This window comes from Electrophorus electricus, chromosome 7 (assembly GCF_013358815.1).
Source record: "Electrophorus electricus isolate fEleEle1 chromosome 7, fEleEle1.pri, whole genome shotgun sequence".
Lineage (NCBI taxonomy): Eukaryota > Metazoa > Chordata > Actinopteri > Gymnotiformes > Gymnotidae > Electrophorus > Electrophorus electricus.
This window is the reverse complement of record NC_049541.1, coordinates 23,790,977-23,818,365: the sequence shown is the minus strand read 5'-3', so window position 1 is coordinate 23,818,365 and position 27,389 is coordinate 23,790,977. Positions and strand designations below refer to the sequence as shown.

General features: G+C 41.8%; 2 protein-coding genes across 6 annotated transcripts; one reads left to right on the top strand and one right to left on the bottom strand.

The window, feature by feature from the left end:
• Positions 1-1,873: 1,873 nt before the first annotated feature.
• On the top strand, positions 1,874-4,740 carry LOC113578967 (transcription cofactor HES-6-like). The gene is made up of 4 exons (XM_027012543.2): positions 1,874-2,175; positions 2,271-2,357; positions 2,499-2,580; positions 2,675-4,740. The coding sequence occupies exons 1-4, from the start codon at positions 2,095-2,097 to the stop codon at positions 3,118-3,120; spliced, it is 696 nt and encodes a 231-aa protein (XP_026868344.2). The 5' UTR covers positions 1,874-2,094; the 3' UTR covers positions 3,121-4,740.
• A 2,933-nt stretch (positions 4,741-7,673) lies between these two features.
• LOC113578961 (period circadian protein homolog 1-like) lies at positions 7,674-26,726 on the bottom strand. Of its 5 annotated transcripts, none has more exons than XM_035528138.1 (23): positions 26,641-26,726; positions 19,268-19,694; positions 18,361-18,453; positions 18,014-18,168; positions 17,765-17,886; positions 17,309-17,510; positions 17,032-17,083; positions 16,765-16,907; positions 16,521-16,599; positions 16,334-16,440; positions 16,014-16,167; positions 15,750-15,858; positions 15,462-15,620; positions 14,028-14,127; positions 13,665-13,800; positions 13,328-13,449; positions 12,960-13,133; positions 11,538-11,783; positions 10,227-11,335; positions 9,964-10,111; positions 9,694-9,865; positions 9,250-9,400; positions 7,674-9,167 (listed from the first exon to the last, which is right to left on the bottom strand). In XM_035528138.1, the coding sequence occupies exons 2-23, from the start codon at positions 19,600-19,602 to the stop codon at positions 9,012-9,014; spliced, it is 4,224 nt and encodes a 1,407-aa protein (XP_035384031.1). In that variant the 5' UTR covers positions 19,603-19,694; positions 26,641-26,726; the 3' UTR covers positions 7,674-9,011. The 5 variants fall into 5 exon arrangements, with proteins under 5 accessions (XP_035384031.1, XP_035384030.1, XP_035384032.1 ...); XM_035528137.1 differs by lacking the exon at positions 26,641-26,726 and adding an exon at positions 26,469-26,624; XM_035528139.1 differs by lacking the exon at positions 26,641-26,726 and adding an exon at positions 26,469-26,624 and having other exon boundaries at positions 13,665-13,797.
• Positions 26,727-27,389: the final 663 nt, after the last annotated feature.

Sequence of the window (27,389 nt, the reverse complement as noted above, 5' to 3'; positions counted from 1 at the left end):
ACAGTCAAACCCATGGCCAAAAGTTCAAAGAAATGGGGATGCATTGTCAAAGATGTTATACTGAGAGGCTGCATTAGTCAGCTCTGGTTACTTATATTAAAAGCAATAGGTCCACCATCATGAAGTTAAAGGTGGGATTTTGAGGTTTGGTTTTGGTTGTTTTAAATGAAACCATTAAGGCTTTTAAATTTGAAATTAATGTTTATTTTCAGTTCAACCCAACACTGAACTGAGGGGCATAATTTATCCTGAACCATCATCATATTGATTTTAATCTGTTAGTTTACTGCAGATCATATATTTAATGTATTTTGTGTGTGTGTGTGTGTGTGTGTGTGTGTGTAAAATTTGAATTCTCAAAGGAAGAAATATAAAAATCTCACAGACATAGCTTTCATTAATAGGGCCATAACTGTGGGCCAGCAGTCTCTCTGGGGGTCTTCATCCTGAAGGTCCTCGTGAAGCACGGCTTCCCGAATAAAGAAACCTGATGTACATTAACCAAAAGCACTCTCATTGCTAGTACTATTAGGAAAGTAATATTTATATTGCAAGTGAAAATCCTGGCTAGCAAATCACTTTTTGGAGCAATCGGCTCATGCGCCAACAAAACAAAAGGCAGTAGAATAGACCAGCTGCTCTTACACATGCACGTTCTAAGAAGAGAGCAGAAGAGATCTCTCATGGGGAAGGCATGTGGCCCACTTCAAAGTTCTCTCTCTCTCTTTCTCTGACACAGACACCCACATGTATATCTCAAAGAAATGTCTTTGACCACTGGTGTAACATCCAGGCACAACTCAAAAACTGTGAGGGCTCTAACTCAATAAGACTCTCAGTCTACGAAAATAAACACAAACATTAATATAATCTACATAACAATTCTCCCTCGACAAAAAAACTCATATGCCAGGTTAAATGCTCAGACCAACATACCAGATTGGTCAATTGTGCTCAAAACCAGAGCAGGCATACAATCTGTCTTAACATAAGAATGGGGGGGGGGGGGGGGATTTTAAGTACAGAGATTTTATATGACTATACTTACAAACAAATTAGTGATTGGCAGAAAAGTCCACTACTCATTATGTAGTGAATGGAACAAGACATTGTACTGCATAACGTCCCGTACAATTCACAAATCTGCAGCCTGCGGAGGCCAGTAAGGCGCCAGCCGAACACCTGTCGCTCTCTGAAGACTGGAGCCCCTCGCGCTATTCTATTTGGCACGCCGTCGCCTGCAGCTGCCAACTGTCGGCATCGTGTTACATCCGCGACCCCGCGCCCCGAAACGTTCATTGTGGCACGCTGTGAGAAGGGTGAAAAGTTATCGGGCGGAAGGGTGAAGGTTGAATTGGTAATTGATTAACATGTGCGTCGCAATAAGTCATTAAAAATAAAAACAAAACTGATAGGTGGTTGTCCAACGTTGATTTGAAGAAGCAGCTATGTGCTTATTTAAACAAAGACAGTAATTTGTGGTCTGTAAACCAACAGCTCTCGTGATCAACATTTTATGGGAACAAATAATATTTAATGTTGCTCTTTGCATGTTTGTTTACAGAATAGAGACTTAAAATGCTGCTTTCATCTTATGCATTGGAATGGCCCATACGACTGTAAAACTGTATTAAAAAATAATATTTTCTTTTATGTTCAAAAGTTGTTGCTACCCTCACAATTCCACCAAGAGCCCTTTAATAACTATTTTAAAAGTCGAGCGCAAAAGGTAAATGCTATAAATAAGTCAAACGTTCACTTATCCGGGAAATCTCTACAGTCGACAACGCAAACCAAACAACTGATTCACTGTAGCAGTTTGTGCTCAGCGCTCCGCCGCCAGTGCAACCCGAGACAAAGGACTGGGTGCTGATTGGCCAGTGGGACCAAGGCCCTGTTGCGCTCTGGCTAGTGCACGCGGATATCTAATTGTTATGTAAATGCGGTACTATATAACCATACTCGGGCTTCACGGCAGTGAACAGCACGTCTCATTGGGATTGTGCATAAGGCTCACAACACGCGCGCTCTCGCACAATAAAACACTTGCGAGGCGAAGGAACCGGTTCGGTGGTGACCGAACCCAGTTTTGTCATGGCCCCCGCGGCTCGCCACGGTAAAAACGGTTTCAGTCCGGAAGAGGATGAATACGTCGGCATCGAAGGTGACAGAAAGGTAGGTCCATCAAAGGCTGTGCCTTGTAGCTAGCAATGGAATATGAAGTAGCGTGAAGGACTGTAATTAATAGACGCACTTTCGTTCGTTTATAGACGCGAAAGCCTCTGGTGGAAAAGAAAAGGCGTGCGCGCATCAACGAAAGCTTACAAGAGCTCCGGAACCTTCTCGCGGATGCCGAAGTAAGAATCTTATGTCTCTCTGTTTATCTTTTGCTTTAATCACGGTAACTGCAGGTCGTCTCCGTGCAGGACAGGTTAAAATGTTTAAATGGTTATATAATATATCTTAGACAGATAGTAATTGCCCCTCTTGATGTGCAGATGCAGGCAAAGATGGAGAATGCAGAAGTACTTGAACTAACGGTGAAACGCGTTGAGAACATTCTGCGTAATCGCTCCCAAGGTAAGATGTGCTAGGCTCTCGAGGTCCTATAGTATTGCATTACTGGAAATGTATCATTTCTGCTCATTTGTAAATATGCACGTTTCGACTACAGAAGCTGACACTATGAGTCGCGAGGCCAGTGAGAGGTTCGCCGCCGGCTACATCCAGTGCATGCACGAAGTGCATACGTTTGTGTCGACGTGTCCGGGAATCGATGCCGTGGTAGCGGCAGAACTGCTTAACCACCTGTTGGAATGCATGCCGTTAAACGAGGATCATCTTCAGGACATGTTCCTGGATCTTATGTCCGACCCAGCGTCTTGTAATGGAGCGTGCCCAGTAGGAGAGGTGCTGAGCCCCGTTCTGAGCTCACCTGGAGGTCAAAGTGTGCCCAGCCTACCCGCTGCCTTCTCCCCGACCTCCTCCACGACCTCCACTGAAGATTTCTGTTCTTCCTCCGATTTAGAGGAAACCGACAGCGAATCGAGTGCCCCAGCTGAGGAGGGACGGAACACAGCCATGATTACCTACTCCAGAACCATGTGGAGGCCTTGGTAGAAGGCGCCAGAAGGCACATAATATTTTACACAAAACAAACCTTTAAGCACAAAAAAAAGTTATCAGCAACGGACACACTTAACAGGAATTCTGTTACTCATTCGGATTTCTACAACTAGAGACACCACACCTGGATATCCCTGGAGGCCACGACCTTAACCCTCGAATTTATGAGTTCATAATTTTCTCTAGAAAATGGGGATTTCTTCTAAATTGAATACACAAGCTCTTTCACACACCGAATTAATTCGGACAATAATTTAAAAAACCCATCTTTTAGCCACTTAGATATAACTATAGCTTGTCTGGACATGACCATTTGAGTCATTTTGTCCTAGTAAAGGATTCTTGTATTGCCATTCCCAGCTCGACACCTGTGGACTATGTAGCTTAGTCTTTTATCTACCAATGAGGCAATAATACCTATAAGTAGTTGGAAAATGTTTTTATAGAAAAGATTTGGTTTTATATAGTTTTCGTATGTTGTGTTTCATAGATAGCTTAGATATCTTAATAATAATAATAATAATGATGATGATGATGATGGCCTTTACTATCTCCGTGTCTTTTTGTTAAAATATTTATGGTATTAAAAGGAGCATGTTAGCAGGCCTGAAAAAACATTTTTCAGTGTTTGCTGAGAGATGGTTGTCTTGGTAAAAACTTAAAGGGTCAAATTAACTCTTACACATCTAATTCGATTCGATTATATTCAGTTTAGCATGGAGAATGTACTGTACATTACTGAGACCAATAAGCATCAATGAAGATGGGAGATCAAGAGAGATAAAGCCACTTCATTGTCCGGATACAGGTTACAGTTATATTTTCGTATCAATTCGCTTATATCCATTCATATCCATTTGCTCCTCTATGCTTATAATTACTTGCGGAATATGCTCTTGCTCAGAAATGAATTGACTAACCAATGTTTACCAAGAGTGGAAAGTGTAGGCTATAATTATATTTGGTAGCCACACAATAAGGTATCAGTTATTACTGCATCATTTATTCATTATGAATTAGTTATTCATTATTATTGAACTTATACATGTAGCTGAGAGCTGTCAACATTCCTTCACAATATCTCATTTGGCCACAGGTGTGTAAAAGTAAACTTTCTGAGTTACATTTTGTATCACTCAGCTGCTTTCACTTATGAAAGGCTATACGATTAGAACAAAATTTTCTGAACCTGAATTAAACATCAGTTCACCCACAACAACAGAAGAGAAGTCTCACAGGTTGTCCGAAACATTAACATTCGTTTTTGTGTGTGGTGTTAAACTTGACAACATCAAAGGGAAGGGGTGTGTGGTTGTGGCCTTTGTTGTCCAAACAACTGTATGGGTTCCTTTCAGGATGGAATTAAGAACGGATTAAACTATAAACAGCAATCACACAGGATTTCCCATTTGCATTTGTAAATTCCCTAATGATAGATCTTTTTAGCAATGAGGTAGATTCGTTTTGTTGTGAATGCAATGGGGGGATTTTCTACATTATTTTAAAAAGGTAATTATTAATGTATGTAACTATTGTGATCTATCTTTAAAAGTTATGAGGATTCAGAAGACATCTAAACACAATAAGCCTATTTAAATTGTTTTATTTAACAGCAAATGCGATAAATTACTTAAAAACTATATCTTGCCTTCAGTAATTTTTCCCCTGGTGTACTGTAACAAAGCTCTCCCGGTCTCTCGCCAAAGCCACAAAGACACAGACAGCATAGTCATGGAAGACAGCGCTCTCAGCCACTCTCTTACACATTAAAGGCTCGCCTGCAGAGCACTCCTTGTGCGAAGGCCGGACAGTCACACCTCTGATGTCTCTGTCGCAACAAGGTGTGACGAGCGTCACGGTCAGTCAGCGTGGGGTCCACAGATCTATCGTAATGTAGATCCTGTCTGCTGCGCACACTAAAAACGTTTTACACGTCCAATTAGAAGTAGTAGTCGACATTTTATTTTATTGAGGATATGCTCCACGAGGATGTCCTACAGACAGATAGCTTAGATGCTCGGGAGGGTCTCTCTTTTTATTTATATATTTGTCTATCGAATTAATTAATTATTTAACCGGAGCTCTTAGTAGAAGAGGCTAAGGAGAAATACTCTTTTCAAAACTATTTACTATCTACAAGTAACGAGCACATGGTCTGGAAAAAGCGACAAAAAACTATAGCAATTCGTTGAGTCTTGTAATAAAAAAAAATCATGATTGAACAGTCAGTGTGAAATGAATGTTAAATACAATGGCAACAATGGCCTTCAGACAATCATTTTAACTAATTATTTTCGGGGGACATTAAGTCGGCGTGGAGATGGTAACCTAGACATTTGGCATTGTGGGCTTAGTAGTTAAACACAGACGCCTTAACCTACAACAGAAGCATAGCCTATATTTTAGGGTACGACATAAAAATTAAAAAAACTGAAGAATAGGAAAAGTGAAAAGCAATTATTCACGTCGTGTGTGTGAACGCAGAGAACAATTGGATACGTCTGCAGCGATGTGTTATTATTTTATTTTAATGAGGGGAAAGAGATGCGCAGGAAGTGGGGGGCCATTCACACATCTCACACAAATTAGACAAGGTGCGAACGACGGCACGCGGACACGGAGACCGGACAGGAAGAGCAGGATCAAAGCTAACGGGCTAATGGAGTAAAGAGAGGTAAACGAGAAATAATGTCCCAACGTTCGTAACATCTCCAGTCAAAATGTGGGCATGGAAACGGGTGAATTAGAAAAAAACGTCCAGTGTGCCCATCTAACGCAGACCTAGGCTATAATATTTAATGCAAATACATCGTATGATACCAATCTTTACCCGCTTCCCTCAAAGCATCGTAAAACAAAGATGACCTTAATGTTAGAGCGAATGTTAAACTGAACACTCTCTCATTTAAGACGATCTCAACACTACGTTGATTTGGGGAAAAGCACAAAATATGAAATCCTATGAAATCCTTAAAGTCATTAAGTCAACTTGATTCTGTTTCACAGGACCATGACGCAGAATCAACATAACATTGATTTGTCAATGTCAGCATCGGTTTCTCATAGCAGCACAGATGGACCACCGTGGGGGTCACAAAAACAGTTTAAAGTCGCTAGTGCTTAATGTCATAGAAAGCAGTTCCAGGCCAGAAGGGATAGGATGTGCCTTTGCCTTAGAGGTACTAACGGCTAATCGACCAGGCAGCATATGGTGAAAGAGTTCCCACAGGACCACTAAAAATTAAAAATAAAATTGGGTATATATGCCAGCTAAGACCAACCGTTCGCGCCTTCTTTTGTAGGAGAAAGTTTGAAGTGCGAACAGAAAAACGTCACCACTTGTCTGTAACACACACATATTATATATATATATATATATATATATATATATATATATATATATATATATATATATATATATATATAAACAGATTAATCAGCAATATATTTTCGACATGTAGAAATTGCACGAATTGTTTCGAATACGAGTGAGAAAAGCCGTTTTTTTTTTCGAGGTCACTTTAAGATATTCTCTTTATCGTTCGTACCTTACCCCCTAAACCTTTGATGATTACATGGTGATGAGTGTGGCTTATTTAACCTAATATTCAATGGGTACCTAATAACACGTAAAATTGACGAATGGATGGATCTATGAATGAATGAATTCATGAATAAAAATAAATTATTTTACTATGCTCGCTATCTGACTAGGATATATTTATATGCTTGCCATCAGGAAGATTACTTTTTTTCCTCAAGAAAGAACGTGTCTATTGGAACATCTACAATCAACATTTGGTGCTCTCTTGCGCCACCTAGGTAACAGCGCTGCGTCGCAGGCACCAAAGAGAAAAAAGGTAAATCAAAATTATCAAAAGGCCCAACAACTCCTGTAGGTTCTCCTGCACACATAAGAACAGTGTTTAAATGCACTCAGTTACAGCTGACCTTTTGTTTGACACCAGTGCAACTTTCTGCCTTTCTGAATTTCAAACCTGTCATGTGACAGCATTGGGAAATTAAGTCTACCGGTTTCTCAAACAGCATGTTCGTGTCATAGACCTAATTGGTACAGGCAGTTCTCGTTCAGTTTAACAGTACAGTAGTCTTTGTTAAAGCACACTCGATCGATGGATATATAAGAAAGCAAACAGTAATCACGTACCTCAGAAGGTCAACTTTTGCCAGTTTGGGCTACTTATTACATCTTGTTTATTTTATTTTGCCGGGCGTCGGGGAAGTGGCATTTTATTCCAGATTAAAGTTTATTCCATTCCTGTTTACAAGGATTTGAGTGTGATACCTCTGTTATAATCTTGTCTGTAGTCAAGGCGAGACGATTTGCTGACTCCTAGTGACCGCCATGATTTCTAATAAGTTTTCAGCGTACTCGGCCCGTACGGTACCGTGCTTTTATTAAGCCGGTTATGTATAGTAATATCTGGGGTATAGATTTTGTTTTTAACAAGGAACAAACGTCTCAGTATCAATTAAAATGAATTAAAATTGATTTCAGTATATTCTGACAGTAAAGCATACTCATAAGCTGTGCATAATTTTTTATTACAATATGGTAGTAATGACAGGTAAGTAATAATGATAATTACAGGTCAGGATGAAAGTAAGTTTTTCATCTAAATAAAAAACAGAACATATCACAAAAGAAGATAAAACCACAAAAAAAAATTACAACCATACCAATTTGGCAGGGAGGGGGCCTAAAAATATGTTCAAAGGTGCTGATGATATCCAGGGATCAGCCAGTGTCTATACAGCAAAGTGTCGGTCACAATAACAAACTGTAACAGAGACTACAAGGGTTTTTTACCTTGGCTGTCACAGGTCAAAGAGATAAAGATTTTTAAAAAAAAATCCCAATCATTATTCTGCAGAAATTCGCAAGGGCCAAAGGAGTGCAATAAATGACATTTAAACCAGTTAAAATTACTGAGGTCTACTATAATACTCCATCTCAAACCCTGTTGGAGACAGAGACAGAGTGAGAGAAAGTTGTTGACTTGAGCCATCTCCTTCTGAGCCACAATTCAGTCTCATTCTGTAATCACTTAAAGTCTGAATTTCCTGGAAATCACAATACTTCTAATGGTTTTGTGATATGAAGTGAATACTCGTCCTGGCAGCTGATTGGCCTAGCCTCTCCTGGCCAGTACTGCTTTTGTTGTTCCACCCTGTTTGGCCTTCTATCCACTGTGTGTGGAGTCCAGAGGTGCACAGTTTATACCAGGAGAGCATGTATAACTGCTACTAGAATGGTGGCTAGACTGAAATCAGTCCATGTGACAGTGTGTGGGCGTCCTGTATCCTGAATCCTGCACTGGAGCACAGTGGAGGGAAATCCTGCCGTCCTGTCCCATGCTCAAACTCTGAGCTTCTTTCACAGTCTGACTGCCAACTGAAACTCAGTGTTAAAATGCATATTACATATGCATTTTATGTGTCCTCAGATTTAAGGAACTCAAAAGTTGAGGATGAAAACGGTAAGCATTCACAATTTAACTGATTGTCATGATTGTTGTTGAACGCTGTTCAAAAAATTATCCATTTCAAATCCCATCAGTTATGGGTGTTATTTGGTCAGCTACACTGGTTTTACACAAATAAAAAAAAAAACCCCACACACACACACACACACACACACACACACACCCACCCACACCAACACCCGCACAGTTTCACTGTTAATAATAGCTGGGTTACCCACGTTGCTAGTTATGTTTATGTATGCATGTGAATATATACAAGTGTTTGTTCTCAGTTCAAGACTGGGAAGAAAACAAATGTGTGTAAGGTATTTGTATGGTGTTGAGCTGGAAGATTATACCACCCCCTGCTGGTTTAAAAGGACTATGGTTACTGAGCTGCTAGGAAACAGAGTCTGATCCAGGTTGCTGCTCATTTGCGGGTGACGGGGACACACCATCTTCTTGGGCAGTTTCTCCTCTCAGGATGCTGAGCTCCATGTCAGGGAGATCCTCTTCTACTGGAGCACAGGCATCATTCTCACAGTACAAACACTCCTGCACACATACACAGTTAAGTGTATTTAATATGTCTGTGGTACTTAAATATTATGGCAAATCACCTCTCACACACACGCACCTTGATGTTGAGGGCTTTGGGGAGACCTCCCCTCCTCATCCAGGGGTGCTGCTCGACAAGCTCCCGCCGCTGGTCTGACGTGAAGCGTGGCTGACTCTTCTGCATGCGCCGCAAACGCTCCCGATCATCCCGCAACACCTTGTCCACATTGCTGCGGAAACCCAACACACCTCATCACACACCTCCATCTCTTCTGCTTAGGTATCTTTTCACTTGGGCTGGCACTGGCTACTGTCATTGCGGTTTCATTTAACTTACTGCAGTAGTAGTGTAAAATTATTTTTGCATGTAACTTTACAATATATGTTAAACACGAATTATTTTGAAATCAGCCAATACATTTATTTTGTTGTTGTTTAATATGCTCGTACATTTCTGTGTCACTTACAGTATATACACACACCTTTGATTGATCAGGTATTGGCTGAGAGGGGTGTCACTTACCGTGATGGCACTTGATAGGTCATCATGACTTTGTCATCAGTATTGGCCATTAGCAACCAGAGAGGCTCCTGAACGGCATACTTTAGGTTTTGTCCATCTTCTCTCCTTTTCTCTTTGTGGTTGTTCTCAGAAGAGTCCACGCTCCCAAAGTACTTGCTGGTGTTGCTGCTTCCTGTAGGTCAAATAAATGAAATGTAGAGTAAATATATAAGCTGGTGTTTGTTGATGCCTAGAATAGAATATTTGATGAGCGGTCAAGTTTGCACACACCTGTGCCACTGTTGGAGGTGTTGCAGCCGTTGGAGGCAGAAGTAGCGGAACCCGTTCCTGAGTGAGAGTCTTCCTGCACGAGAAGATCCATCAGGTCACTGGACGAGGAGTGCCCGTCACTGGGATCTTGGTCTGCCAGGCAATATGACTGAAACAACACAACATACAGATATAATGCACACAATAATTCTTCCTCACACCCACCCCATACTCTTCTTCATACTTCATACACAATTCCATATGAGCAAGTATGATTCTCTCACCTGCTGTACATCCCCCACTGCAATAGTGCTGCTGTTGCTGACTGCGGTGCTTTTTTCCTGTGCTGAGCTGCAGTTCCCCTGAGACCCTGAAGGGGGTGCTGTGCTGTGCGAGTCCGGTTTGTCCTCGAGCTGCAGCAGATCGAGTTGCAGAGGGGAGCTGCAGTGAGATCCGAACAAGGGTGGAGAAAGGGCTGGCGATGGGGAAGGCACCTCGTTGGGTTCAGAAATGACATATTTAGAGTCAGAGGTCATCCTGTATGGGAAAGGCATCTGAGAAGTGAACTGGGCCTGCATTTGAAACGCTTGGGGTTGGGTGAAGGGAGTTTGGGCCTGAAAGGATTGCTGGTTAGAGAAGCGTTCCTGGGGTTCATATGACTGCTGAGCAGTGTAGGCCTGTTGGGGTTGAAATGCTGTTTGGGAACTGTATGCTGATTGAGGCTGAAAGGGTTGTTGGACAGTGTAGGCTTGCTGCTGCTGCTGAAAGGGCTGTTGGATATTGAAGGTCTGTTTGGACTGAAAGAGTTGCTGGGTAGCGTAAGCTTGCTGTGTTTGAAAGGGTGGCTGGGTACTGTAGTTTTGTTGTGGTTGGGGGGGTTGCTGGGTGTTGACAGTTTGCTGATGTTGAAAAGGCTGCGAGGTACTGTAAACTTGTTGAGGCTCTGTATAACAAGGTGGCCGGGGAGGAGTGCTGAGCTGAGGAAACATATAATTGGGAAGAACAAACGCGACTACTGGTGTGACCAATGGGGTGGAGTATGGAGGAGCAGTGGGTGTGGCCTGAGCACTCGGCGTCTCTTCAAAACGGCTTGATGTGTTGTTGCGATCACCACCAGGGGGCAGTGTGCTAGCAGGGGGAGGAGCAGTGGTATAAAGGGGATATCCTGGAACCATGGTGGGATATGGCAGAGAAAACGCTGACTGGGAGGCCTCTGATGGTGACCAGGATGTCTGGTTTAGTCCCTGTAGGGGTGGGCGGAATCTGCGCTGAGAGACAGCACTGTCCGACGAATCAGGCTTCTTCATACGGAGTTTCTTTGACTTTCTGGTACGCCCACTTCTTTTACTGGCTGCCTGTGCTGCAGGTGTGCCTGGTTTGGTAGCATGAGCTTCTGGAGTGGGAAAGAGGGACAGAGAATGAAAGAAGACCAGTGAAAAAGAGGTTGAAAAGGAGTCAAGACTCAATATCTTGACATAGGCCTTTTTATCATCATCATCATCATCATCACATAAAAGGCTGTCCTGGTTAATGCTAAGCATATGATTTTGGGAAACCAGTGAATAACACGAGTCTGTGTGTGTTTGCCTCCCCACCATCAGTAGATTGTCTGCGGTTTCTGGCTGTGCTGGCCGAGTGGTGGGCTGCCTTCAGCAGTAAGCGGCTAAGACACAGCTCTCTGCAGCGGGTCAGAAATGCTTGCTCCTCCTTCTGAGTGTGCGCCGCCAACACCTGTTTGGTCAATCCCAGTTTCCGATAGGCTCCCTGCTCCAACGTGGGTGGGGACATTATGCTGACTGTTGCAAGAGGGGCGGGGCTCTCGGCTACATCCTCAATGATTTCTGTAACCAATGACATTAAAAGAAAAAAAAAATCCCTTAGTGTTGTCTCTTCTCTTATCCCTGATGTGTTATGCACTCAAAGTAATACTTATTTTATTAGAAATTATTAATAAATTAATGATCTTGTAAACTATGTATTGTGTGAATACGTTGCATGACCTTTTAGTAAATCATCATGACACCTTCGACGTATTTAACAATTTAATGTCATTTAAAACTTGTCTTTTTTTCTGTATTATACAGTAGCTTAATGTAGCCTGTACCTTTCACTCTCGTCAAGAAATCAAATTTAGAAATGCTCCAACCCTCCACACACCCAGCAGACAAGCAACATCACAGCCCCTAGCATAACTGAGTCTCAACTACAGTGTCCCAATCACAGCTCTGTCAGGAGAGAAAATGCAGTCAGAAACGTGGTCAGAATACTCATCAACCTACATCTTCTAGGCAGGAAATAAGAAAGCAAGACAGCATTGGTCAGCTAGCTATATCACTACTACAGCATTAAATATGCTACAAAATATTACAGTCCAGTGTGGGACCACCCATGACCAGCATATCTTGCGGATTCACAATCATATCTTTTCAGAACTTCTGAATCTGTTATTTGGCAACATCATCTTTAATTTAGCTATGCATGGCCTTCATGCAAATTGTAGATAATGTAGCTTCTACACTGCCATGTAGTATTTATGGCTTCCAACAACTCCATCGTTTGTCAATTTCTCACAAGACCAATGTTGGCTGGATGTTTTTGGGTGCTGGATCTCCCTCAACCCAGCAGTGGGTCACCAAGGGGCCCGGCACACTTGTACCACCACAACAGCCACTGGCGTGCCGATGCCATGTCAGGGTCAGCTGAGTGGAGAATGGTCTATCATTCAAATCAAGTCAGGTCAGCAGGGGTGAGAAACTGGCCAGGGCATGGCTGATTGTGCGAGCCAACCAATGAGTTGCAAGCTGCAACTGCACCTATAAAACCAGGGCACCTTAAAAAGGTGGCAGTGAACGTAGCTACAGGCTAGGTGTTTGTAATAAAATGAATGATGCATGTATAAGTAAGTTTTACCAATCCATCTGGCCGGATACAGGTCTTCCGTATGTTTCTAGAGCACCGACAAAGCATGCACACGTGTGTGTGTGTGTGTGTGTGTGTGTGTGTGTGTGTGTGTATACCTGATTCTGGCTGTGGTTTCTTATCTCCCACGTGTACTATGGTGCTGCTGTAGGAACACTGGGATGTGATGGACACCACACTCTCTGCCTTAGTGGGCAGGGCCAAAGGCGCCAAGGCCCCGCCCACCACCGCTGCAGACTGAGGCTTCTTACTGGACTTCATAGACAAAGGATCTGCAAAGAATGAGTAACAAAAGTAAAGATTTATAGAAATGAAAATCATTAATACTTGAATGTCACAATACCAACAGAAGAATATATAAAATATATGCATGTCAGAAATAAGGTATATGGTATAAAAAGAGGTGGGATGAGATTCTAGTGTATTTAAAATCACAGAAACAGTGCTGTCGTGGGGGGTCGGTCACCTTGGGTGGGCTGCACTCCATCACATCCCTTCTTCTCCTCGTCTGAGTTTGAGGAGGTTGTGTTAGAGGAGAACTGGTACTTCCTCTTAACTGTGATGGGGATATTACAGCTCTCCAAATACCTGACAAACACACGTGTGCATGCACACACACACACACACACACACACACACACACACACACACACACACACACACACACACACACACACACACACACACACACACACACACACACACAGGTTTAGTACTGTTTGGAGTATGATGACAATAAACCAGGTATGGGGTAGTGCTAATTTTAGTACACTTGACTGAGGTCATCATTTGTGGCTACACACCTGATCACACTGTCCATGCAGTTAATCTGCTGGTAGGAGTACATGGTTTGGTTCCTCAGCTCCTCCGATGCTGCTGGACCATCTCTGACCACCAGGGCAGCATCCTTCTGCCTTCCCCCTGGTGACTTTAACCCTGCTAGAGACATATGATTATCTCAAACACACAGAAAGAAATATGTGCATAACATGAGATCTTGCATTCATGATACTGTAACAAAATACTGCTAACCCTAAAATTATGTGAAAAATAAATGTTTGTGATCTTTTAGTATTTCTTTCTTATAAACACACAAAGTTCTGAGTACCAGAAGAAAGGACCCTACATATGATCTTAATTGTGCATGCACATGCACACGCACATACTTTCTGTGCTCCTCTTCTGATCCGGTTTAGGAGTGCAGCAGCTCTGCTGCTCCTGGGTCTTCAGCATCTGAACTCCTTTGCAGATCTCCTGAAATGACCTCTGAAACACAAACAAACCAAGAAAGGTTCAAAACACAGCACAACTGAACAGCTTGGCATAACGGCGCTCTTCCCCCCCCCTTGCAATACAAGTGAAAAATCGACATACTTTTCCCAACAGCTCCCCCTGGTGTCACTTTAAACCAAGTACATTTATTCTAGGGGTTTGTGCAACATCACAATGCGTAGTCTAAAACATTTTGAGGATTACACTATAGTGATACCTTAGAAACTACACTAGAAAACAGTCCTTAGGCAAAGGTGAACTCACGCTGTGGTTAAACAGCAGCTAATCAGATTCTCTGGTTAAATTAAACTAATTCATATGGATAGCACAGTTCATACTGTATGGTGTGCATTTTGTACAAATTGGTCACTTTTAATTTATCCAGAGAATTAACTTAGCAACTGTTTGATCATGGCGTGGATTACGTAGGATTCCTCCATTGACTGAGGACCCTAAATCCATACATGTCTGAACAAAGGCAGTGGTGCCCAAGAGTTAACTGGATCAGGTGGATTATAACAGGGTTGGAACTACACTCTTCAGGGAGGTAGATCACCAGGACCACACCCCTGATCTAAAGGATAACATCGCTAGCATAGGATGGAGTAATGTGACGCACACCATTTCTCTATCTGCCAATCTGATGGACAGGCCTGGAGAACATTATCTGCCTGACTGCACTGTACTAACTAACATTTGGTGGAGGAGGGATAATGCCATGGGGTTGTTTTTCAGGGGTTGGCCTAAGCCCCTTAGTTCCAGTGAGGGGAAATCTGTTTGCTTCTAACTTTGTGGGAACAGTCTGGGGAAGGCCCTTTTCTGTTCCAGTATAACTGTGCCACAGTACACAAAGTAAGGGCCATACAGGCATGGTTGGGCGAGTTGGGTGGTGTGCACAGAGCGCTGGCCCCAATGCCATCGAACAATTTTGAGATGAACTAGAACGGAGATTGTGAGCCAGGCCCTCTTGTCCAACAGCAATGTCTGACCTCACAAATGCTCTTCTGGATGAATGATCAAAAATTCCCATAGACACACTGCAAAATCTTGCAGAAAGTTCTCATAGAAGAGTAGAATTCCTTATAGCTGCAAAGTGGGACCAACCCCATATGAATGCCTATGGATTTAGAATGGGATCGACTTTGTTGAGGTACTGTTTCTTCTCTTCCAAAGTTTCACATCTGTTTATATTTGTGCTACAATATGAAGCCAGACATTTGTTCCCCAAAATGGTGGCCACAGCAACAGAAACAAAAAAAATGTCACGTTACTGAAACCCAAGAATATACTAAGAGTGTACTGTGACAGAAACAAGGTGCAAGGTTCACCGGTTTGGCCTTGGTTCCTTCTTGCGGGCCGTTGTCATTGCCTATGACGATGTTGCCATTGCTGTTGCTATCGCTGGATGAGGTCATACTGAGCAGGTGGTCATGTGAACCATTGCTGCCATGGCTACCATAACCACTGGAGCCCATACTGTGTACTGGCTATGGAACAGAGGATGACATTATGAGCTGGAAAACATGTTCAAGAGCAGTTTACTTATTGCAGCAGCTAGTATGAGTATGTGCAGGTGTGTGAGTATGTGTGCTGCACACGTGTGCCCATTCCTGCACCTGCAGCAGAAGTTTGTGTATCTGCTCTGTGATTTCCTGTATATCTGAGTCCATGATCTTCCCCTCAGTGAAAGCAGGAGCTGAAAATACATCCTCATTCACAGGCCCCCTGGAGAACACACACACGTGCACAAACACAGACACCGAAAATGATTAGAACACAATCTACATGTGTATTGGGAGGAATACATATAGAAGGATGTGTACCTATTGTGTGTGTGTGTGTGTGTGCGCGCGCGCGCGCATGCATGTATGCAGACTCACATGCGGACTTTGTGTCGTCCGATGACAAAAGACACCTTGCGGCTCCATGGATTAACAAAGCTGGACCAGCTGGTATCTATGGTAACATACTCGCCATTGCGGGTACAGAATCGGATGGAGGAATGATCAAATGGCTGCCCCATGTACTGTAGGACTGCACAAACACACCACACAGCACGAGTGAGAGTGTGTGTACACATGTGTATGTTCAAGTAAGTGTGTGATGAGGAGGGTTTTTTGTTTCATGCTTAAGTCTTTGTGGGTTGTACAGATGTTTGATTTTGTGACAGAGATAGTGTGTGTGAGAGTGGTGTTCTTACTCTTGCGGTGGACTGCCAACATCAGGGGTCTGTCACTGGGGTGTAGATGAAGAAGAACAGGAGTTCCAATCAGGTCTTGTGGCAGATACCCCAACAGAGGCACTGCCCTGCAACACAGAGTACAGTGTTATATATTACCTACACACACACACGCACACACCACAAGCACACACAGACACACACACACCTTTCATCAACATCCTGGAACACACAGTTAGGTGTATGTGTTGTGGTAAAGATCCTCTTGTCTGGCGGTATCCGAGGTGCTGCAGACACACATACACAAACTATCAACCAATTTATCATACATGTTTGTTTTAATGAGAGCGTATACACACACACACACACACACACACACACACACATATGTATATATATGTGTGTGTGTGTAATATAATATAAAATAACATTTGATGTAGTTAATATATTACCCTCGTATCCTGAGTGCACTCTCTCGGCTAGTATCAGACAGCAGAAATGTTCCTCTGAGAGCGCCGAATCCTGCACCTTCATTAGGTAGGGCGTCATCCTGAATGGATAGTACTGCAGCTCTCCTTCCTTCTCCTTCCCTCCACTACACATTGCACACAGAGACATACACACAGTTAAGGTAAAGGCACTTTCAATTCCCTTTTGGTCTCCCTGTCTCCCCACAAGGAGGTTACAGACGAGAGGAATTCAGCTGGAAAAGCTCTCACCTGATTCGGCAGAAGAAGGATTTCTCCTGCATGAACTCTGTAGCCGATGACTCTGGATGAAAAACAGAATGAGAAGAATGGGCTCAACTGTGCTGTTTATGAGAGGCATTAGAGTGAGGTGTGCAGGAAGGAGAGAAAGAGAATGTGAATATGATAATTACATCATAGATGGCACATTAAGTCAGTCCATCTGTGCCTGGCTGTATATGCCTGTATGTATGAACTGGTTTGCAGATGCATATGTATGTGTGTTTGTGCGCGTGCGCCTGTGCCTAACCTGCCCCAGTACACATGCTCCAGGCAGGCAGTCTGTATGGCGTAGTGAAGCTGTAGAACACACTGACGTCCTGTGGGGTCAGAAACTCTACAAACTTCCTGTCCTTGAACTCATCCTTCCTGCAGTGGAGAATACCTGAAGCCTGTTCTGATATGTACACGATCTTCCCTGTAATGAGTGACACTGCTACTGCAAAAATATCCTACACACACACACACACACACACACACACACACACACACACACACACGTGAGCAAAACGGATAGACACACAATCATTACTATCACATCTAATCAGTTTGTGTTCATGTTTGCTGTTGTGCAAGATTAAAATGGGTGAACTGTTTTCTCCTGTGTTCTGTGTTCACTTCTGACCCACCTATAATGCCAGTGCGTAGGCAAGATCTTTTAGCAAGTGTAGCAATGGGTGAGTGTGTGCAAATGTGAGTGACTCACAGCATTTTTGAGGGTATATTCGGAGGTGATACTGTTGATCTCCTTGATGGTGTAGGAGGACATGTCGAGACCAGGAGGCTGGCTGTCATTTATCATCAACATCTGATAGTATTCCTCATTAGCTGGAGAGACCAACAACACATTAGACCATACACACTAGCAAACCTGTCAGTACACAAAAAGTAAAACACAAACAAAAAACACACAAACACACATGAGCAGTACTGCAAGCACAATTGTAGCCTTCACCTTTGACCTGTTTGACACAGCGCAGGGCATATCTGAGCGTGTGCAGCGTACTGGCCCGCCCCCCTCGGCGCTTCTCTGCTGGGAGGCGGAGCTTCAGCTCCTTTAGCGTCTTGAAGAGCTCTTTCTGCGTCTTCGCTTTTGCCGACAGTTCACTGCTGCCGAGGAAAAACACATATGTGCGCATGCATAGGTCGGCACTGTCCATACTGACGATTCTTCTTATGTGCATGCACTGATTTATCGGTGTCACAGCTGCTACTTGGAGGCTTTTCCAAAGGTGACTGACTGTATTATGACTGTTCAGCAATTGAACAGCAGCTGCGTGGAGTTTGGGTGAAGGTTGATACCTGCAGCCGCTGGTGGAGGGGTGATCCTGTTCCGAGCTCACCAAGCTGAAGGCGTTGGAGCTGCTGGGGGGGGAGAGGCTTTGGGAGTTGTGGCTGCCAAGGACAGAGCAAGCAGGGAAAACAGAAAAGAAGCACAACATTTAGCATATGGGTTAAAGTCTTCCTACTTCAGGTTGATGGTAAAGTGAGCTGTCAGGTGGTTTTTTTTGTGTGCGTTTGTATGTGCGCGCGCGCGCGAGAGAGAGAAAGAAATTTCACTATTTTCATACACCCCCACATAGCCAACAGTTCTATTAAACAAATACACACTTAGCAGCCAATTAGAGCTACTCTTCCTGGCCTACACATCCAAAACCAGGCTGTATATTTCTATCCACAGCACCAATCACCCCATCACACACACAGCAGAGCTTCAGCAATCATGAAGGCTCTCTATACCTGTGTCTCGCTCCACCCTTCCTCTCTCCATTACATCACCCCCCAGCCCTCTTAAAAATTGTTTTCAGGCAGTGTGCGTGTGTGTGTGTGTGTGTGTGTGTGCGCGCGCGCACTATGTTCCTGATGCTTCATCAAAATCTGTACCTAGTACAATTCTTGATGGACTGTCATCATCACCATCTATCACCTCCTCTATTTTTTTTCCATTCACCCACAAAGCACTTAAAACTACTGTATTCTGACATAACCCAAACATAAAAATATGTAAAGAGCACAAATAAGCAATGAAAGTCTATTCTGGGTTTTTACAAGTCCTAGTCTGGGTTTGATGAGTGCAGGTGTATATGAAACCCATCTGAGGTAGAGGGGCAATGGGCCACATACATCAATGAGACGTTAATGCAATTCATAAAAAAAAACAAAAAACAAAAAAAAAAAAAACACACACAACACTCTAGGGAGAACTCACCTTTTGTTGCTACCTGACGACTCCAAAAGAGCCGAATCCTTTCCATTGCCATTGGAACTGCCCACTGACTCGTTGCCGTGGGATTCATTTCCATGTGACTCATTGCCATGGGATTCTGTGCCACTCCCACTGGAGCCATTCCCACCCATCTCCATGTCCTCATGAAGGGGGGGCTGGGAGCCTGGAAAAGGGGGTGGGTCATGACTGCTGTCACTCCCATCAGAAGCCCTGCCCATATGGTGCAGGTGAGACACGGAGCCACAGTGCAATTCGGTGTCGTCTTCCTCAGACCCTCCCCTATATGGGTAGGACTGTGGCTCAGATTCGCCCGACATGGATAATGCCAGGGGTCACAGCTCAGGTAACATGCCACCTGACACAAAGCATCACTTTGGAAAGACAGTTCGTAGGATGTAGGGCAAAGAATCTGAGAGAGAGAGAGAGAGAGAGAGAGAGAGAGGGGGAAAAAGTGAGTGAGTGAGCGAGCGAGCGAGCGAGCATCAGAGAGAGAGAGAGAGATACAGAGACAGAGACAGACCTCCTCACTCACAGGACACCACAAGTCCTGCTTTTCACTTGGACATCCTTATTTTTTTGATTGTCTGCCCTGGAATGTGAACTGCACTTTCCAGGATACAAAATGTCCTGGTTTTGATTAGATCTGTTTTTTTAAATATCTTATTTCTAGTGCAGTTTTTTTGTCCATTAACAGGAAATATGAACTGTTATTTCACGGTGGGCCATGTGACTGGACCCTGGTTTTCTCTTGGGCTTGTTGGACTAAGCTAATGTTAGGCACAGCATTTCTTCAATGAAATTGGTCAGTGATGTATTTACTTTGCACAGTTTTTATGGGCTGGTTGGACAGAGTCTATTGATTTTTGGGCAACATAGCCCATTTTATTTATTTGATTTTGAATCACCTGGTTTTCAGATTCTATGTATTTCCAAGGTGACAACCCTAACAAATCGATAGACGGAGACAAAACACACCACATAGACAAAATACAGTTATCATTTTACATACACAAAATGTAAGTGTATAATTAGTTCTGCAACATAATCATACACTTTCACAAAACAGTGACCAAGATGCAGATTTAAAAAAAATCTCCAGAAGTAACAGAATCACTTAATTCATCCAAAAAGAGAAAGCAGGTCATATTCAGCAAAAAGCTTTGTGCGTCTAGAACCGGTTGGAACGTGTTAGCTCATGCAACATCGCTCGTCATCCAATGTTGAAGTTTGTCAGGTAACCTGTTTTGGAAGACTCATCATCTGCAGTAGAAGTTGAGCAGGCGTGGAAAGGAAGACACATGACCTACAGCTTGGCGGCGTGGGTTTGTTGATGTAGTGACAGAATGCGGCCAACTCAAAATGTGACGCGAACACTTGCACACATCTCACATGCCGGAAAACGTGACCACAAGTGAAGCGAACTTTTAAAAAATTAAGACAAACAGACAGAAACACACTGCTGCTGCATTCATCCGCTGGCTAGAGGCTATCAGGTCACTGTCCACTCAGCTGGTACACATGCAAACACCTGACTGCCACTAAAGTGGCTGACGAGTGTAATAAGGAGGCTATGATATCTAGTGTCTTCTCAACCAAACACACTACTTCTCATGGTGTCGTACATTTCAAACAGCTATGGTATGTGAAATGCTAACAGAAATGGAGAAGTAAAAGTAGCAACAGTGCCATTTTCAGTAAAGTGGAGCTCAAGATGTTTGTCTGCAATGGGAAATGGCAAAGCCACAATAATGTTTTTCCACTGTAAAGACAACATATTGTTCATTGACTGTTCATCAGTGATGAGTTATCAACCTTGCAACACATTAAAAAACAATGGTGATGGTGCTGTGGAGATTTGAGTTTTATGAGAGTTATACCTCCCTGCTTCTGCCTTCCTTCTAAGTTAAGATGCACTATACCCAACCTACCAATTAATTACATTGTGGAGCATATATATCTCAAAGGATTTCTGTCATTTTAACTATGATTAAATTAAGATGCAGCTGGCTAGGTTATAAAAACACAGGGAATTATATTAAGAAGCACAGAAATGCATAAACTGTGCAATACACACTCTGTAAAAGACTAAATTAGTTCAGCTACCAATTTGCTTGCTCCACACTTACCTGCATGAATCAACTGACCAATACACTTGCTAAAACCAACCTGGACTTTATTGTGGTAGTCGGATAACAAACCTCTCTCAATTTGGAAATGCTCAGCCGATTTGGCAAACTGGCTCACTGCCAATAATTAAATAAATAAAATTTCAAACTACTACACTGGCTCACCTTTCTGTTTGAAACATGACTGCTATATAATAATTAATCCAGCCTGGTGCATGCAGAACAGAATGCGATCCGGAGTCCAGAACGGTCAGGGACATGTATACTTCAGACCCTTTTTTGGCATGCTCTGTAAATATGAGCAAGATTATGAGATTTGAGCTCTAAAAACTAAAGTAGTTGCAAACTCAGATTCTATGCTTTATAAACATTAGACTAATGCAGGGGTCTCCAGAAGACAAACATTATTCCCATGCACACACTCCCTTAATTAGAATCTATGGCTATGTTCACATTACCAGACACATTATTCAATTCTGTTGTTTTGCTCAGATCAGATTTGTCCATCTTGATGGTTCACATTTATAACCGCAAGCGACCTTTTTCTTTCTGGAACGTGAATGCATACGTCCTCTGAAATGGCACACATGCACATAAATGACATTTATAAATATGGAACATGCTGTCATTCTCTCTCTCTGTCTCAAAGGAAAACATTATTTAGAAGAAATCATATTCTGATTATACTTTTTGTAGTAACAAATTATGTAATCTGGATGTCATATGATTACAGAAATGTCACTGTAATCAGTAAAAGAATGTCAGTTATTTTACCATGCATTACAATTTTGATTAGCCAACGTCAAACAATATCTCTCAATTCTTAATTCACTGAGAGTTCAAAACTGTATGAAATATGTCTTACTTTGATAGTTATATATGATTTAGAGAGAAAAATGATGTAGGGATACTTAGGACTATTGTGTTCAAATAATTAAGACATGAAGAAACCAAATAAGTTAGATAAGTAGATGGGTCAGAAATCATCCAAAAGTAATCAGACTACTCTTTATTATACTGATTACATTCTAGCACTGCTCATAGTAAAAATAATAATAATAAAAAAAAATTAAATTTAAAAACCTGGCTATTTAGTTTTTCCTTAAATACTCCATTTCAGAAAATGCCCTTAAAAAGATGACAGGGTGAACAGAGTGGGTGTTTTTAAGAACTTGGTTGGCCATTTCTCTTCCAGCTGGAAGAAAAAGACTGCATTGACAGCAGCTCAGAAAGGCTTCAATTTTCCTTAAAATTCACTTATTACAGATAGTTACACAAGATGCGGAACCAAAGAGAAGCTGATCGAATGGGTTCTGGAGCAACGCAAGGCCCTGACTCATGTGCTGTCTGCTGATCAGAAAACACGCCACCTAGTTCTCACCAGGCAAGACAGAGGTTCTAGGGTTAATTCATAAGGCACTACAATAATTTACTGATGCTCTTTCAGAAGAATATGTCAGCATTTCATATCTGAAACGTGTTCCACCTTTTAATGGCAAAAACACTTGCAGAGGATCCCAAGAACACATACCTCACAAAGTCTGCCAAGTCCAGAGTCACTGCTTACCTCCAAGAAAAATAGAGATTCTGCCTCCCAGAACTGCTTGACATTGAATCACAGACCTCTGATTCAAGACTAACTATATCAGCCAAGAGAATATCCTTGATATTAAAGCAAGAATGATAACAGAGATGAAGCAAGGAAGGAAAATGGATGCTTAGGATTTGTATAACTTTGCAGGAGGTAATACATTCTACATGAATAACATTACCAGTTGCAATTAATGATCATAAAATATGCTTTTTCTTCAAATTAAATTTGAAAAATTGACTCCGATTTACTGAATGTTACAGGAGAAGAGATCACGCGTCACAGAACCAGAAGTTCTCTCCTGAAAAGCCAAAAAGGTCACTTGGCCACCATTTCAAGAGTACTTCCATATCTGCAAACTTGTCTGTTCCACTTGATGATGCCTTGAAAACAGAGATTCTCCATGGATGGAGAAGAAGATCCCCTGGTTGAGTGGTAACCTCACCAAACTAACTTTCCTACATTGAGCTGGCAGGCCCACAGATATGTGTATAGCAGTCACAGGTTCAACTTCAGAAAGGCTCTTTAGTACAGGAGGAAACATTGTAAATGGTCAGCATACATGCCTTAAGCCACAAACTATATATGCTTGTTTTTTTGGCAAGAAACCTGTTAATACCATATTCTGAAAAGCCATAGATGTAAAAAAAATATCATCCTGTGATGTGTTTTAGCATTTTAATTGTTTACTATTGAATAATTTTGCAAGATAAAACTCAAAAAACGGTTTTGCTAATTTCATCTTATTTTAGTGATCTATGACTGACTAGTAGTAAACAGTCAAACATGCAGGAAATGTGATGTTTGACTGTTAAACAGTGATTGTTTATTGTGCACTGTATGTATAACAAAACTTGAGGTTACTATTAAGTACTATTAAAAATAAAACTGACAACTGCATTTTTTCTCAGAACTCAGGATCTTTTCATGTAGGAACAATTTTATGATTATATTTGATAGATATGTAAACCACTAATACAGGCTTGGAATTCAAGTTATTTAATTTTAAAAAATCGTAATTTAAGTTGAAATATTGCACAGAAAAATCACAATTACATAATTTTCCCAAATCGTTCAATCCTAGTCAGCTATACATGATCAGGTAGAAAGGTGAAAAAAAAGTTAGATGGCCAACATTTGCTGGTAATGTGAATGTAACCTATAGAAACCATTTATACCTGGTCATTTCATGCATCTTACATATTCTAGATTATATCTGGATAGGGATTATCCACAAAGAGTACAGGTGTAAATGCACCCAAGATCCATATAAAACAGGTTCACCCAAACCACTTGAGGAAGTTCATATGTTTTAGCGAGATGCTGTTGTAGTGTAATGCATCCATCTCTACAAACCACATTCAACAACCCCTCCAATACTGTGCATCACAATGCATGTGATCCATGGCTGCAGGGGTACAAATCATGGAGGATGCAGATGGTTTGTTCCCGGACGAAAATAAATACTTATTAACCATTTGGACTGACACTGCTGTGTAGATAACACTACAAAACATCCTACAGAAACAGACTGATATTCAAATAAATATCAAAACTGCTGATCTGTCACATAGAATGTTGTATATCAAAGTGACTAACTGGAGACACTGGATACAAGCACATGTAAATGCATGTGGTTAAAATTTTAGCAAGAAGCAGTCTACATACTAAACTCAAAACGACAAGTTGTAAAATAGCTCAAAAATAGCTCAAATGGTCTGTAGCCTCAATATCCTGAAAGACGCATGAAGAATCTTTCCACAACTCCCTCTCATTTTGCCCTTACCCAATCACTAATACCTAATAATTTAATACAACATAATCTGCTCCAAAATGCAAGTTTTCATCAGACCTGATCTCATAAGCATTGTGGCAACCAATGGCTTAATTATGAGAATTCTAACTCCTAAATAAAGGCCAGCAATTGTAGAATGGGATTAAGGGTGGTCAATTGAGAAGCATTTTAAATTAAAGGGGCCCAACACTCAGGATAAACACCCAAGTAAGGAGTTAGAGAGGACTAAGAGACACTTGGGCCACAAAGCAGGAAAGCACACAAAATGGACTTGCCATCATATAATGCCCTACTGTGAGACACTCTTGAAGCACTTTGTTTTTAAATGAACTCTTTCAAATGTAGCAGATATTGGCTTAATATTTATTACAATTTTATGCAATTTCAGATTCTGCGAAATAGGTTTCATCAAATACAACCAAAACAAAGGCAGACTTGTGCAACACTGTTTACAGAAACTTTCACTAGAAAGTGACTAGATGCAAGATACTAGATTAATCAGACAACTCAAGACTATAGTCAGTGGCTTGGCACAACCATTATACAAAGTCACATGGGAAGTTCAGCACAGAGCAGCTCATCATGCATCATATTTCACAACACCTCAGACATTGACCTGGTAATACATGTTCCCTGATTTGCTTTAGGGAGCTTAGATAACACTTTAAAGTGGGCAATGCAACAGCAGATTTAAGGTAAATAATAAATTAAGCATGTTAAGAACCAAAACACAGTAAAACTCATATTCTGCTTGTGAGAGGAAGCAGTGTCTCATGAGATTAACATGTAAATTTAGAATATCAGGTGAAGACATGGCTTGTATCTTATAATTAAATACATGTAAACTAAGTGTGCAAACATGTATTTAATTATATTTCCCCACTCTCAGAAGATACATACTGATACACATATCAATACACCTATTAGATAAAAGTTCACATCACCCTTATAGGTCTCAAGACAATGAAAAAGTTATTTAAATTCATTTAGACCTGTAGAAGAAGTTAGTTTAGTTTTCTTAAGGTATAGTCTTAGAGTTCCATGGAGTCACCAAACCACTCCACCATAATACTACTACTTAAGGTGAGATGAATGAGGTGTTATAGCAGGGAAACCTCACGCTGCGCAGGGGTAGAACCCTCTACTCCCTGCTCCCATATTCCCTTGCCCATCAATTGTATCATTCATATTATGTGAATATTACAGAAACCGCAAAAGTTAAATAGGTAAATGAACAAATAAATAAAATCTCGAAGCAAAATGTGACTAAAATTACATTTCTGTCAACACTTTAGTCTACAGTAAGTAATAAGGCAACCATGCCAACTTAAACGAACAAACCCCACCCGTATGATCCCACCGTCTTGAAACTCACACGTTGACCTGCAATGCACTGCACGGTACACTGACACAGTTATGTAAAAAACGTGCTACATCGAAAAACTCACTGACAACACGCATGTTAGCTCACATATTTGAATCAGTAACAGCAAGCATATGTAACAAAACACATATGTAGTGTGAAACAGGTCATGAAGGCAACATATGTGTGTGTTATACTCTGCGTTTCTTTATTTTGTAACGATCGGAAATCTTTGAGCATGCGCAATACACGTCATGTTATGCAACAATTTCCAGGCGTTTAACAAAGCTAAAAAGTAATTTACAAACCTGCACTGGCGTTGTTAATCCAACAATTTTGTCCCAATTATTTTCCTTAGAGTCGCTAGAGAATTACAAGAGGAAACAAAACCCAGCGAGATCTGTAGAGACGGTTAACAGTGAGCCAACCGGCTACGTTCAGCGCTGCCTTACTGACAAACACAACGACGCACGCACCGACCTCAATTTCTGTTCCTCCTCGAGCTTCCATTCATTGGTTAAAACACGGGGGTTTCCATGGTGAACACTACGGATGACGTAGATCGCCTCTCATTGGTCCGAGGCGCCGCCAGTCTCTTTATATAAATCGTCAAAACCGCCGCACGTGGAAGTCCATGTTGTTGCCGCGAAGAACAGGCCTGGTGAGTAAAGTGAGCAGCATGGCAACAGTCCAAAACAGGCTGTTACGCAAACGAAAAAAAAAACCAAACATAACTTTTTAAATTGTGAAGTATTTTTAACAGGAATAAAAAATATGCGCGACACGATTTGTTTGAAGTTATCGAAGTGCTCCAGTCAAAGCGGATTCGTTCCTGGCTCGAATAATAAGTCTGTTTACATAATAAGGTCAATAAGGTTTGTCTAACACGGCACCGCCGACCTCAGTGGGGCCGACACAGATTCAACAGCGTGATCGCTTATATTCAGTTATTTATGCTGCGTACGTCCACAATAACATAATCGTCAAGGTTGTAAAGGTTTTATGGTTATAATTACAATAGCTGACTCTAGCTTGAGCAGTTTTAGGTAACGATCAAATTTTTATTCGGCAAATGGTGCATTTATTTATTTTTTTGGGAAGAAATTGCGGCGTCACGGAATGATTCACTCACTGGGTTGTATAACAGCCAAGCGCATCAGCGATGGGCGCGCGCTCTCGCTGATTCACGTTTATCTCAGTTTTAACTAATGGTGGCTGTTATAAAACGC

Coding starts and splice junctions, on each gene's coding strand:
- LOC113578967 (XM_027012543.2), top strand. CDS start 2,095: ATGGCCCCCGCGGCTCGCCACGGTAAAAACGGTTTCAGTCCGGAAGAG. Junction 2,358..2,498: donor ACCTTCTCGCGGATGCCGAA/GTAAGAATCTTA, acceptor CTTGATGTGCAG/ATGCAGGCAAAGATGGAGAA. Junction 2,581..2,674: donor TCTGCGTAATCGCTCCCAAG/GTAAGATGTGCT, acceptor TTTCGACTACAG/AAGCTGACACTATGAGTCGC.
- LOC113578961 (XM_035528138.1), bottom strand. CDS start 19,602: ATGTCGGGCGAATCTGAGCCACAGTCCTACCCATATAGGGGAGGGTCT. Junction 17,887..18,013: donor CTGTGTCAAACAGGTCAAAG/GTGAAGGCTACA, acceptor TGGTCTCTCCAG/CTAATGAGGAATACTATCAG. Junction 17,511..17,764: donor AATATACCCTCAAAAATGCT/GTGAGTCACTCA, acceptor GTGTGTGTGTAG/GATATTTTTGCAGTAGCAGT.